The 14,377-nt window shown below is 45.9% G+C and overlaps 1 protein-coding gene across 4 annotated transcripts in view; it reads right to left on the bottom strand.

Moving 5' to 3' along the window:
* Positions 1-14,377, bottom strand: part of pik3r2 (phosphoinositide-3-kinase, regulatory subunit 2 (beta)) — a 51,156-nt gene that overhangs the window by 31,885 nt on the left and 4,894 nt on the right. For all 4 annotated transcript variants that reach the window (XM_015365389.2, XM_015365391.2, XM_006639791.3 and 1 more), the window contains exon 2: positions 5,729-6,458. In XM_015365389.2, coding sequence (XP_015220875.2) covers positions 5,729-6,053 — 325 coding nt within the window. In that variant the 5' untranslated portion in view covers positions 6,054-6,458. The remainder of the gene's footprint in view (positions 1-5,728; positions 6,459-14,377) is intronic.

The following is a 14,377-nucleotide window of genomic DNA, read 5'->3' as shown; positions in this document are numbered from 1 at the left end:
GTCTGGCAATGCGTCTCCCTCGGCTGTTACTGTTACAAATTTCATATTCCTCCGCATCTCAGACAGACACTAAAACATTGAATGCCATTGAACACCACAAGAACCTTGACTCCTGGGGACAAAAACAAGAGAAAAACACAACCCTTCTGAAGTGAACACTGTTCCTTGTTTTTAGCCTTCTTATTTTTAGTGGTACCATTTTAACAACAAGAGGAAGAAAGCTAAATTGGTTGGTGCTCATAAACATGACTGCCCTCCCCAAATAAGGCACTTGAGGGTTAATTCTTTATGTAAAATTAAGATTACAGCCCCCCAAAAGCCTTGAAACACCTTTATTCCATCTGCAGAGACTGAGCCCGTGAGGTCAGTAAATGTGCAGCACTGATTCGTTAACATAAAGAGCTCAGTCCCCAGAGTTATATTTCACCTTTAAGGCAGAACATTAGCATTGTGTCTTTCTCAAGTTTGATTAACCCGCTGTGACAACCTTCTAAAAGAAGCCTCAGCAAAAAAAAAGTCAGCATTGATTAGCAATCCGATAATGTAGGCTTCAAACTCGTTTGACATTTTCCGTGCGTGGAAGATCTGAACCCTACGGAGAAAGAGCTCCAAAGACACCCACCGTGTGGGACTGATTGCTAGAGAGAGAATAAGATAACAGGGGAAAAAGAGGGAAAAGACAGGCCAAGCAAGGGAGCCACACAGAGCAGGAGAGCAAACCACAGAGAGGTGGAAGTATAAAAGGAGGCCCTTACAGCTATAAATTTCTTGGGCAGCTGTAGGTGCAATTTTCATTTCTCCCTGAGCTTGTGGTCTGGAAAGGCACTGAGCTGACCTGCCCCCTGAAGAGAATGAATAGAAGGCAAATATTGAAGTGGTGTCACGTGACTGCTGGGGAATGTGCCTGCTCAGCAAAAGCCCCCTACCTGATATACAAGTTCTTTCTCCAGATAGGGCTGGCGCACTGCCCGAGCTCCCAGCAAATTACAATTTACTGCTTCCTTCAGGGCACAGAGAGGGGAGGGGGGAGGAGAGCAACAGAGAGAGAGAGAGCAGGAGAAGGATAGAGAGAGGAGAGGGGAGAAATAGAGGGGGAAGGAGAGGAGGAAAGGGAAAGAGGGAGTGTGAATGAGAGAGAAAGGGAAAAAAATGAACAGAATGAACTTTGACGAGATGCACAGTTAGTAGGTACGTGGAACAGGGCACCCAGTTTCTTCCACTGCAGATACCTTTTCACCATTACACGACACCAACAGTTGTTATTCTTTGCTCGAAGTTCGTTTCCTGTAGGGATTCTGCATGAAAAGTCATCGCCAGGCGCACGCGTTCGTCACCTTCTCTCCTGCACGAAGGATCGTCGTTCGTAATGGGCGACTGGAAGGAGGGGGGTTACTGGAGGCAGCTGAAGTTCTCACTTCACCCGAGCAGTGAAGAAACAGGGCAGACACACGTGAACCCATCGAGGGTAACCTGAGGCACAAAGATTCAGCTCCGCTGTGGGAGTCGGCTTCCTAAACCACTAAAAATCATTTTCGGATGCCACTGGAGGCATAAATGATCAAGTGTTTTTGTGTTGATTGAAACGTGCAGCCTTTGCAGAAGCAGAAGCTGTCTCTGGCTTCAAGTTTTTATGAGAAAGCTTTCATCTCCAAATCGCCCTTTCTTCCAGTGCTACAGCGAGGTTTGTGTCAATAAGAACCCAACAGACATTTACTCTTCAACTAGTAAACGACAATAATGCAACACGGAGAAGAAACCAGAAGAAAATATCAAGACCAGAGATTTACAGCACAATCTGTTGTTTTTATGAATTATGATGGCCATTATAGTAATGGTCTGCCAAATACCAGCAAGAAAAGCAGGGGATTATGAAGAAGTAAACAGGAATCACCATTCATTAATGCCAAACCACTGGAAGGACTGTCAGCACAACACAACCGTATTTGTATGAAGGTGTGGTCATTAACCAGGCACTACATTACTCCATCACTGTGTAGCAGTCAGAGAAACGTACTACTGCTCTGAAGTAGCAATGGAGCATCTCTCCTATTCTCCTTCCAGCTCCGAACAGTGATCAGACCTTGTTTTATACAATATTACCCAGTTTCCTTCTTTCTTTAAACAGAGAGTGAAGCACGTCTTAAGCATGTCAAAGGTCTCCCCGCTTTTAAACACCCCGTCACTTTTTGAGAAAGCGCACACACGGCCTCGCAGGAGCGCCGGCTGGAAACACAAACGGACAGGCTGTTCCGACTACGCCCCGCCCCCGCTTTCCATTTTGGCTGAATTCGCCAGATTTGAAATGGAAAGTCTGCGCCGAAGCGAAGTCGGAAATAGCATTTGCGACTGCTGGACTCTGTTTAATCCGCGCAGACGGCCGTCTCCCGTAATCGCCCTTGACGGATCCCAGCAAGCTTGCGCTGCGAGCGACGCTCCGCAAGAGCCCCGACAGGTGCCCGCTGGACGGGACAAGCAGTTCGGGTTCGCCTTTGGCACGCCACGCAAGCCTCACAACGGGGAGAGAGCTGCTTCTCCGGGTGGTGTGTTCACGGTCTTTGACACGTCTTGGTATCGTCCCCCCCACCAAGTCAGCAGTTTCACCAGTACGACCAGTATTTCTGAATTGAGAATGCAAGTAACGTTCAAATAAAAAAACAACAACACACTATTTAATTCATTCATGCACTTAGCTGTTGTTGTATTAATTTATTTCTCGGTCACGCACAAATGCCCAATTATATCTCCTACAGAAGAGATTTCAAGAGAATAAAAACTTCCTCAAGGTGCTATGGCTTCAGCAAAGCTCTGCAAGAGGTGTTCTGGGAGAAGAATATTCAGATAGTCCAACATGAAATTATTATTGACTGAGTCTGATTAATCTGTTCATTTACATTTTTCAGCAATTAATGTAGGAAATAAAGGCGGACCCACTATGTACTAAATATTCTACAACACTCACTTTTTTGCCAGTTTTGTTGCCTTATCTGGTCTCATTCTATGGCTTTTACTTCCTTGTAATTTCAACAGAATTCATTTTATTTGCTACAAAATGATGTACAATTGATTGTCTCTTACAATGTGTTTTCTCTGAACAGTGCTGAAGTGTAGTTCTGTTTCTGTATACATAAAACTGTAAAAACACTTGAAAAATGTGTTTAGTTAATGCACAAGCATAAGTCACAATCACATAAACAATGTAACATAGATATAACTGCTAAATCACACATTAAAAGGTTGTTTGTCAGTATCAGTGAAGTGTTTATAGTAATACGTCTATACATTTATGTACACAAAAATATGTAGCTTAAGTATTCACTTTTTCTTTTATTGTTTATTAAACAAAAAAACCATCCAACATCTTAAACATTTAAAAAAAACTGCTCCTAAAAGGAAGTTCATTTCTTTTACAGTAGGCTAACAAATAAATGCTTTGAAACAGGTTTTTAAAGTAATAACGAAGGAAAAGGACACACCACATACCCTACTAACAAGTAGAGTAACAGCCTGTCCACCCCTTGTCTAACCGCTTCATCCAATACAGGGTCATGGGGGAGCTGGGGTCTATCCCAGCAAGCAAAGGGCAGAAGGCAAGATACCCCCTGGATGGGACCCCAGTCCATCGCAGGTCACAGACACAAGCACGCACACACTCTAACAAGCGGCGTGTTTTCCCAGAAGCCAATTAACCCCCTCCTCGTCTGTCTTTGGACCGTGGGAGGAAACCGGAGCACCTGGAGGAAACTCACGCAAACACAGGGAGGACATGCAAACTCCACGCAGACAGCACCCCATGTCTGGAATGCAATGCTAACCAACTGCGCCACCCTGTCCACCTTGAGTGCCTGATTTTTGTACAATTTCACACGGTTTAAAAAAACTTGTCATTTGTTTCTCAATGGAATTCAGCTGTGGTCCTGGCCTGTTCTGGAGACAAAAATGCACAAACTAATGCTGTCTGGACAGTTCTCTGGAAAGCATGTCTATAGCTACACAGCAGACAGTAAGAAAAGGCATACAAGCTATGATCTTTATAAATCCTCCTGCAAAAACTGTGGCTAAATCGGAAAAAGCAGAAAGGGGATACATAATCATGTTAATTTAATAAAAACCAAAGCTTTTCCTATGAATCAACAAAGTGTTTTAAATAAAGTAAGCTCCTAAAATTCTTGGATAATTTTGCTATATTGTTTCAATTTCTCTTGATTGATTTTTTTCTCCAATGCATATCATCTAAAATGCACCCTAAGGGGGTGCACATTGGCCGTTTTTCAAAGAGCATGACATCATCACACAGCACGGAATCAGGACACAGGCTTTAATATTGCAGCAGACACCAGAGACCCCTGTAAGTGGCGGGTTATTCCGATAAGGACCTTCACGACGTCTCCGGGGGTGTGAGTGAAAACCTTCTCTCGGAGATGGGGAAGTGGGCAAAGTCTAGATCCCAAAGTGACAACATGTGCAGGTAACTCTGGTGTCTCTAAAACCTCCACTTCAAGATTTGCAGTCCTAGTGTAGTGGCAGCTACCAAGGATCTATGTCAAAGATTGAAAGGGTGGATAGACACTGCGTAGCACATCCAACCTGATCACAGAGGCACGATGGTGACGGAACCCTTCTTTTTCGATTTGGCTTAATGTAACTGGCATTCACACACACACCGCCCAGACCTCCCACTGCTTCCCAAACTACCCGGCTGTTTGCTGGACAGCCTTGAGCCTCCTACTGAGGACTCTTCCGAACCAGCCTGCTACAGTGCATCACAGCTCACACAGGCCAGCCTCTGTTCAAGTACACTGGGTATTTGCCCTTTGCTAGGAGTCATCCACTCTTGGAAGGCTACCTGGAGCACCTTGACAAGCCACTCTCCTTCACAGCACTCCAGGAAACCTCATGCAACGAGCTGCAAACATCTCTGACTGCTCCCTTTATCAAATTACTACTTGGAATAGGCATTTTACTTTTCCATTGTAACCCGTTATTTAAGGATTTACTATAGCCTCTCAAGTACAAACCTCTGATACAGCCCCCACGCAGGCCATAAACAAACATGACAATCACTCAAGCTTGGTTTTCAAACCAAAGATATCAAAAAGGGGCCACCTATTTGTTTGAAGTCTGCAAAGAAATTTGGATTCTCCAAAGAATCTCTCGGGTAGAAGCCACCTCAATCAAAGCCCATCAAGACCATACCTATCAAACCCGTCGCGTCATGGTTTAAAGACATCAGCTGCAGCACTGTCCCACCAAATAAGCAGTTAAGAAGTCGTTTGTAAAACTCGGGCCAGGCCACTGGGCTCGAGCTGGTCCGAACAATGTCGCCTCTTTGCAGAGCTCAGCCAGGTCAGACTGTCGTCAAGACCAGCCTTGCCCAGACCAACATGAAGAAGCAGGCAGATCAGGAGTCGAACAAAAGGACTAATTCAGTGCAAAACATAGAACCTAACCTGACACAGACGACCAAAACTTCGGCCTACGTAACTTTTAACTTTCTGTTGCTACTGTTAGTGTTACTCATTGGCATTTCAAACTTCACAGCTTTGCTCCAGATCTTCCAGCAGTTCACCGGCTCTTCCTGCCCTACGTGATGTGATTTAGCTCCCGGTGGCCGCGTCCTGCCTGGTGCCACACTAGAAGTCGCCCGAATGACCCCCCCTCCCCCCCGCGACGAGGCCGCGGCGTGTTTCTATCCCGGGGGGTGAGCGATGGCGGTGGGGCTGGGGCCTACCTTGCCTCACAGGAGGGGGCTCGGGCCTGGGGGCAGCGGGCAGGGGTCTCTGGAATCGCGGCTGGTTGAGAGGCAGCGACATCTTGACAGGCCCCACGTACTGCACGTAGGTCCCTGGAAAGTCGCCTCTCTGCTTCGTGCGTTCGTTGACCCCCACCATCCAGCCCAGCTCCCCGGGTCTCTCCTCATCTCCCTCCTTGAAGCCCAGGGCCAGCAGCGAGGCCTTGTTGACGGTCAGCAGGTCACCGGGCTGGAGGTCAACGTCCTCGTCCCAGTCCTTGTTGTAAACGTAAAGCGCACGATACTGGAAGCCCTCCGCAGACATTGGCGAGCGCTGGGCCGGGGGTATTCGTCCTACAGGCCGGAGGCGGGCGGGGGCAAAGAGAGAGTCTCTCGACAGTCGACGGCGCTATGAGCCGAAACTAAGGAGCATGCTAGAGTGGGCCGAGGCAGGGAGGCGAGAGATCAGTGCTGTCCTGTGTTGGACAGGAGAGCTTTCCTCAGTTTGAACCCCCGGTTTAACCACACGATGGAGCAGAGGGACAGCGTAGGCAACATGCTCCTCACAGGGGCCGGTGGCGAGGGTCTGCGGGGCGGAGCTGGAGCGGGGCAGGCGCGGGCGACTCCCGCTTCGTAGGCATGCCAAGGGCGGGCGGGCGGGCCCGTGCGTCTCTCAGGCCCCCTCGAAGGCCGCGGCCTCAGCTAGCGCCTCAAAGTCCCACGCCGACACCTAAAAAGGAGAGTAGGGAAAGGAGGAGGAAAGGTGAGTTTCGGAGCGGGAACATTCTGCAGCAAACATTTAAAAAAAAATGGAGGCTTCAACTGCTGGGAGCAGAAAGTCAGCCCCAGAGCATCTGTTTCATCCTTGAAAACATTCACATTCCCAGGGCTTGCAGCTCAGAAGCCGTCTGAGGTCCCTCTGAACTTGCAGCCATTCTGCCTTTCACTCAGTCCTTGTGACAGCACACATCGCATTAGGACTGCTGCACGCTCACAAAAAGCCTGTTGAGGCTGCTGGAAGTAAATATAAATAAGGGACTTCAGCACAGCTGTCGTAACTCTCTTCTCATCCCCACTTCAAAGACTGTACATTCAGCTTCGCTAGTTAGCACACAAAAAAGTTTTGTTTTTTTTTTAGACTAAGGACATAGCACCGGAGGCTTGTGTACTTAAAGGACCTCTTTTTCCCCGAGTGAGTTTGATTTATTTATAGAGGCAAAGTGAGCTACAAATCTAGTCTAGTTTAGTCTAGTTTAGAGCAGTAGGATTTCTAAAGTAGAAAATTTTCTTCCAACAGTAAAACTTTACTTTTACTTTATTTTTGTACAGTAGATACAAATAAGAGCTCTGTATTCCGCCCTCCACCTCATGTTGCCCACGTTCCAACTTCTCCTTTGAATTTTAATTTCAAAGCCCTGTTCCAAATCTTTGATCTTTTATTTTTGTACCACCTTGCAGCTCCTAGTTCACTTCTCATCAAACTGGAGCATTTAAAGCAGACCAAAGGTGAAGAAGTCTAGAGCTTTGGGTGCAATTCCCAAAAAAAACATTACATTCTGCAGACACTAACATCTTCTCCTGAATCTCTCGAAAGCCTCTCTTTGTGTCCAAGGCACTGCTGGTACTCTGCACTTTTCTGCAACACCCAGGCGCATGTGAACGATTCGTTGACCCATCTTGGACACTTTGGAGTTTCTGCACCACAACCTCCAACTCATTCAAGCGCAAGCGTGTTTTGCACAAAATTGGAACTTCAAATAGCCTCTACCAGTCCAAGACCCCCCCCCTCCCAACTCCCCCCTGTAGACAGACGTGTAATAAAGAGCACTCGGACTACTGTGCCTCTACCGATCCATTCCGTGAACTCCTATTCCAGTCCAGGATTTAATTCCCTGCATTCGGCATTACATACAGAGGCCAGAATGGACATAGAAGTGTCCCACTATGAAAACGAGTGCAAATCCACAGGAATTCTATAGATTCCCTTTCTAAAATTAATGCAGAGAGTTAAGAAAGCAATATGTCAAAGTCTAGTCTGTGCTGTGGATGCTGTTTATTATTACATCACTTAAGTGGGGGTTCATGGCATTTGTATGAAACAAAATGCTGACACCAAATGTATGGGAAACGGTTTGAATAGACACCCAGATATCTTACTTTAAAAATACATCATGGCTGGCAACCCAAAATAGAGCCCTTGTTGATATATCCTCCCATGATACTCCATGTTAGAGCCCCTGTTGATTTCTCCTCCCATGATATTCTCATGAAGGCTGTGTGCACTGTAACTGTGAAGACACTTCTCTTGTCTTTGTCTTGACGCCTCCAGACCCATGGAATCACAGACTTAACCTGAATCGTCCACTTATTCTGGATATTAAAACAGAAACTGATCCACTCTTCTTCTTTAACCTTCCAACTAGAGATGTTTTATCAGAAGGGCGGAGAAGGACAAAGGCAGGCTTTGGTCACATCATAAATGAAGGTGTGCAACAGGAGAATTAGCACCATTATTACAAGCAGAACCATTTCCTTTTGCTTTACGTCTGATGAAACATCTACTACAGCAACATTTTGAGCAGTAGTCATTAGTGAATGTAAAGCCAATCAACAGTGGCCATTTTTCTTCTTGATAATCGTATCTATATAACAAGATCCTGCTAGCAATCCCATATAAAAGTGAAAAGATTTTATACTCTAAATAAAATCTTGTAGATGTAATTCAGATTACAGGTTGCCATCCTGGTATAATTCTAGAAAAGCAGCACACAATGTGCAACTTTAACCGAATCATGCTTTAGAGAAGCCTGCACACACCTGAGCCTCATACTCAACAGTTACAGAACATGTGCCTCTCCAGATTGATGACAAAAACAGAAAATCCCAGCCAGATGGAGCTTTTTGAGCACGCTCTGCTGCAAAAAAAGAGATCTCCACGTACACTCAGTGTGCGGCCTACCCGCTTTGCTTAGTTTCAGCCAGTGCCCTAGCTCAGACAATGCAAAGACTTGGGAAAGTTAATTCTGAATAGAGGCCCGGCTGCACCTAAAAGTAACCGTTAAGACAGTAATGGCAAGACCGCTGGGCACACAAAAACATAAAAATAACTACGGACACGTACAGTAAAGAGATCAATGAACGCAAAGAAGTGAAGGACAAAAAAAAAAACTATCAGACTTGAATACCTTCTCTTTTATGAGAAGAAACTCTGTTCAATCTGAATTTGGCTTGCGCCCAAGACCTATAATGGAATGCAGATCCTTTACTTACATTCGCTACACGCCAACTGCCAGACAGTCAAGGCAATAAAATCTCACTGGCACAAAGCCACACGCCCAGCCCCCCCATATACACACACCACTGCTTTGCACACAAGCCCTGTTTCCTGTCAAGCCCAGACTCACCCCTCTCAAACTAGCATGCCTAAACCCGTACACACAGTTCTGAACAACCTTCTTTTTTAGAAATTGTGATCTGGCAATTATCTCCCTCCCTTTGTGCTCCCAATGTGGAAACGCTAACAGCTATTCAACTTCCAGAGGAGGATTCCATTAGGGATCTAAAAACTGACCACCGGCATCCTTAAGACGCTCGCCTGTCCCAGTTTTCCAGCAGTGAATCCAGCTATCTAGCTCGCCTGAATGTTGTGGCCGGAAAACAGCAATGAAGAATCGCTCCAAAATTATCCCCCCCCCCCCCGCCCCAACAGCTGCCCATATAAGCAACACTTTTGGAGGGTTTATATTTCCCCGGGTCTAACTAACTTCTGAAAAATGTAAGGATGCAGACCGAGTACATATTTCTTCTCACTTGTCACTTTTACTCCAATACAGAAGAGTCCATTAAAAGTTACAAAGTCATTGGCTTGGTTTTCTGCCAAGTAGACATCATATGAAATGGTCTTTGTTTTTAAAGAAAAATCAACCCATGATGGTTATTTCCATTTTTTATTTTATGATGGCAGATTCGTATAATTTTTACGCTCTCTAAGACACTGACAGCAAATGATGAAAGTACCCAATTCAACTTTATAAGGTTTTGTACAAATACCACACATATTAGTTGGCATTTGACTCTTGGCTTATAGCTGCTCACGATCCTTGAAAAGGTAGGTACAGCAGACCTCGATTTACACATTTCTGAGCCCAGATAGACCTACAAGTGTCTTCTTAACCACACAAATGTCAAACATAACAGCTTTGTACAAAGCCATTTAGATAGAGATAAAAAAGTTGGCTGACAAGAGCATGGGGTTCACAATATGGCCACTTACCAGATTCACACGTCACATGTCAAAAATGCATGTAATACCAAGCCCTAAAACCAAGGAACTAGTCCTCTTCCTTACCTTATGAGTTCCTACCATAAGGAGGGGGACACGCTAAGAGTAAATTTCTACTTGTGGAGTAATGAGTGCTATCTTCCCCAACAGAGAAGCATCAGGACAAAAAAAGGGGTTAAAACCATCCGTAATAACTTCACATCCATGCCTCAAATATCCCATTTGCATTGCAATCAAATATCTTCAGAGTATACAGCAATTAGCCGCAAGCGCAGCCAAAATTCTAGTGGGATTAGTAATTTTGCATGAAGTTTGGCACCGAGCGTTTAACTGCAAAGTATCAGCTTACATCATTCCAGCGTCCTTAATTACATAACATTTAAATGTTTACAGTCGCACTGCACTGCACGCTCTGCCAGCACAGATTCTGGATCCGGCACAGCGAGCCCGTCACGTACGGGCCTACGGTACAGCCCGTGAAGGAAAGAAGAACAGAAAGATCTGGCGTAAACAAAGACACTTTAGAAATCCTTAAAGTACAGAGAACAACCTGCAGGCAGGAACAGAGCTATTAAGTGAAGGAATAGTTCTGAAGGTAGAAGAGAACGACAGGGGACTTTCATGATTTGTTCTGACTGCCTGAATTCACACTGTTAAGGGATATGGAATGAGACAAGATGGCGTTTTGCAGTGAAACGTTCGATCCCCGTCTTGAACCAACGTTTCCGCCTTGTAACCTGATGAGGTCAGATTCCAGCAGCTGAGCAATGCCGGGCCTGGTCAGCACAGGGATGCAAAACCGCTAAGCAAAGCCACATTACGAACAGTGGTTCTGATGGACCAGTAGGTGCCATGCTTCCTTCTGAACCAGAACCACCAACCCAGGCTCCCCTTGTGACTGGGGACACATTCAGAGTGGGCGCCATTCTTCACGAGGCACTAATTAAACCAAGATCCTGACTACCTGCTACTCGATCATTAAAGGCATCACAGCAATGATCATCACAGGTGGGCTGCTGCCCCAGTGCCCTGGCTAAATCCCACTCTAGTCCTGTACAGTCTGGCCTCCCTGAACCTCCCCTTCAATTCATCGCTAGAGGAACGGCTCACTTCTCTAGCTCATCTGCTAGATGATGAGCTATCATCTGCTGTGGGGCTGCTGGAGTCAAATTCATTATTTGCACTTTTGACTGTGCACAACATGTGCCGATACTATGCATAGAGCAAGCACTGGACTCCATCTGGTGAGCCAGAGGTGGGATACACTTCCTCTAATGAAGACATGAAGACAGACAGAGAAGGCTTGTGGGTGTTGAAGCATAAGCCTGGATTTGGTTAGGGTCCAGCTTATGCCTACTCAGATAAAAAATGATTTTTAGACTGTTAGATGGGTAGAGAACAATGACGGACCTAACAATATTCCTTCTCTGTGAGGACAGTAGGAAGTTTTAGGAAATCCTACAAGGAAGACTGGAAAAACGATGTCAATTCCTGGATCTGTTCCTGGTGTACAACAGAAAAATGCCATTAAACACGGGAAGCAAACGGATCCAGTTGGCCGACTGCTTTGAAAGTGTCGGCAAGAATGCCATCAGCAATCCGACTCCGCACAGCTATTAGGAAAGGCGGATTTTTTTTTTGAAACCACTCCTTTCGAAACGGTCCCAAAAAACGTCAGGCGGGAAGGTTTCTGAAGCTCCTCGTACCCAGACTGCCATGTTAAGGGTTTCCTCAACCCGTTTCTGGCTGGGTTGTGAGTAGCTGTGTGTTACGGTACAGACAGGGATCACTAAAGAAGCAGCACTGCCTGCACATGCAATGGGACAACAAGCCAGAAAGCCTCTGGTTAACCCTGACATTTACTGTACAGCGGTTGGCTAATTTGAGTTAAATGCCTAAGAGTACAGTATTTCTAAAAAACCCCAAACTCTTGGCTGGGCCTCAGCTAATTTCTTTCCTCACAAGCAAGGGAACTTTGGCAGGATTCAAAACTGGAATCAGTGGCTTCGCTTTTCAATGTTTGATCCAAAACTTTTTGCAGTAACAAAAGCTCCAAGGCTCCGTTATTGAACTGCCATTCCCACCGGAGAGCTACACAGCGATGGTAGGTTTAGGGGGGCAGTGGTAGGAGACAGAGAGCTCTCACGGCTCTCCAATTCGGCGCAAGGAGGTCAAAGTCAGTTTAAAACGGCAGGAAAAAAAACTGCCCTCCTCATTCAAAAATAAATTACAGGGGGGACATAAGAAGATGTTTGAGTTAAACCACAGCTGCTGACGCACGGCCAAGTGCCAGCGAGTTCATTCCGACTGCTGCTCGCCGATCACACGCACAACGTCACCGCGCGGCCCCAGCGCACGCCGCCCAGCATCGGCGGCCAATCAGAGGAGCCCGCTTCAAGTCTCGCACCGCAAGACGACCAATCAGAATGCATTCCCAGAAGGCACTTGGCGAGATCAACTTAATCGCTAATTTTTCTGCAGTCAATCACAATCAAGGTCTTTTTAAATATTTCTCTATACTAGGCAGGGAAATATAAAGTGCAAGACTTAATAAAAAATAATAAAGGGAAGGATATTTCTACTAATGCACTAGCCTGTCATAAACGTTTTTCTCACCTCAGCTTGTCCATTTCTGATTTTTTCGGCCTTAAGTGGGACCTACTTGGAGTTTAATGTGCCACCATATTCTTGGGGTTCTTTTTCACTGGGAGTTCTCAAGTCTTCTTCCCAAAATCTTGTGTCAACGTCAAGGAGTGAAGGAAAAACTAAATTTACACTAGAAAAATGCTAATAAGATCAACTGCCATTTGGTGAAACAAAATAACTTCAAAACACCTCATTTCCTCCCAAACACCTGGTTTGTAACAAACAAGATGACCATGTCGACCTGATTTTCAGTTATAATACTAGAGTAGACTTTACAGTTCTTAACTAACAGCATGTTGGCAAAGCTTCCTCTCTCCTGTGAAGCAGCTTGATGCTTTCAGAGCCCGTTTGCGCCTCTTCACATGCAGCAATACTTCAACAGATAAAACACCGCTAGGGGGCTCCTGAGTGTCCCAGTCTGGAACGATGCCCTGCGAAGCGCAGGTGAAACATTTCGATCACCGGTTCGAGCCCGGGCCGTGCCGCCAGCCACCTATCACCTATCACCGCAGTTCCACAAGCGGCCAGGCGCCACCGAGGACAGGTCCAGGGGCTCGTCTCGCCTTTCAGGAACACAGCGCCTCCTGCGGGCAGGGCGGCTGGTGATGGCGAAGTGCGCTGTCTGGACGGAGGAAGGCCTACTCTTCCTCTCCACCCCCACCCCCCGGCCCGGCCCCTCCAAATCAGGTGTGCACTCTGAAAACACCCCCCAGTTTTGAATGTCTTTTAAAAAAAGAAGAGTATTTTTTTTATTTTTCTGAACCTTTTCTGATTTTCTCTCAAGTAAGCACACTCTGGTCACAGACAGTTAAGTCTAATTCTTTGTTTCCTTCACGAGAAACATGACTTAAAATGCCCTCCAGCTGTGCTACTGCAGTCCCTTTGGAGCTGAGGAGTTCAAGAACACAAGCTCATATGAGTACTAGGAAGATCATGCAGAAGAACAGAAGGACTCAGACCGCAATGCAGCCCAAACAGATTTCTGTGAAGCCCAACAAAAAACTGTCAAAATATACATTTTCAGGTCTCAGCAACAAATTCAACTTCCTATTTATATTCTTCTTCCAAAAACCCAAGTACACTGTCAAACGACAGTATTGCATGCAACGTGTCATTTTCTAATGAACACTGTCACATTAAAGTTGAAGTTTTAAATCTAAAAGCGCCCAGTTTCAGTCGAGGTATAAGGCATCAGAACTGCCAAATACGCCAACACGCAAAAGCAACGACTTTGCTTCGACAAAAGCTTAACCATGTGGATTTTTCCTGGCAGAATATCCGTGACAGCTTAAATGTCACACAACTTACACACCATCTTTTAATCTGCCTACGTTAATTTAACACCCCGGTCAAAACTGCAGACTTGAAATAGCCCCAAATGAAAGTATAACAATACAGGCTGACCACAAAGCCTTTCAGCTTATTAATTCCCAGTCCTAAGCATGTCAGAAATGTGGACGTGCTCTTCCTCATCAGGAAAAGCCACCGCTCCATGTGTCCTAGTTAATCATCGACTCCCAGTCAGATGAAATAACTCCAGACCCATGTCAGGCCTTCCCTGCCCGACTCCCAGATCAATGAATTCGCAGCGCAGCAACGTCACCCAGGAACATTTTATCAGCCTCCACTGAGCCACAGGCAGCCGAAACCATTTACACTGCCAGCCCTGCAAAGCGGATCAGCAGCCCGGCGTAAGAAAATGGAACCGCGTGACCAAATCT

The sequence above is a fragment of the Lepisosteus oculatus genome, chromosome 29 (genome assembly GCF_040954835.1).
Source record: "Lepisosteus oculatus isolate fLepOcu1 chromosome 29, fLepOcu1.hap2, whole genome shotgun sequence".
Taxonomy (NCBI): domain Eukaryota; kingdom Metazoa; phylum Chordata; class Actinopteri; order Semionotiformes; family Lepisosteidae; genus Lepisosteus; species Lepisosteus oculatus.
This window is presented reverse-complemented; position numbering and strand designations above follow the sequence as displayed.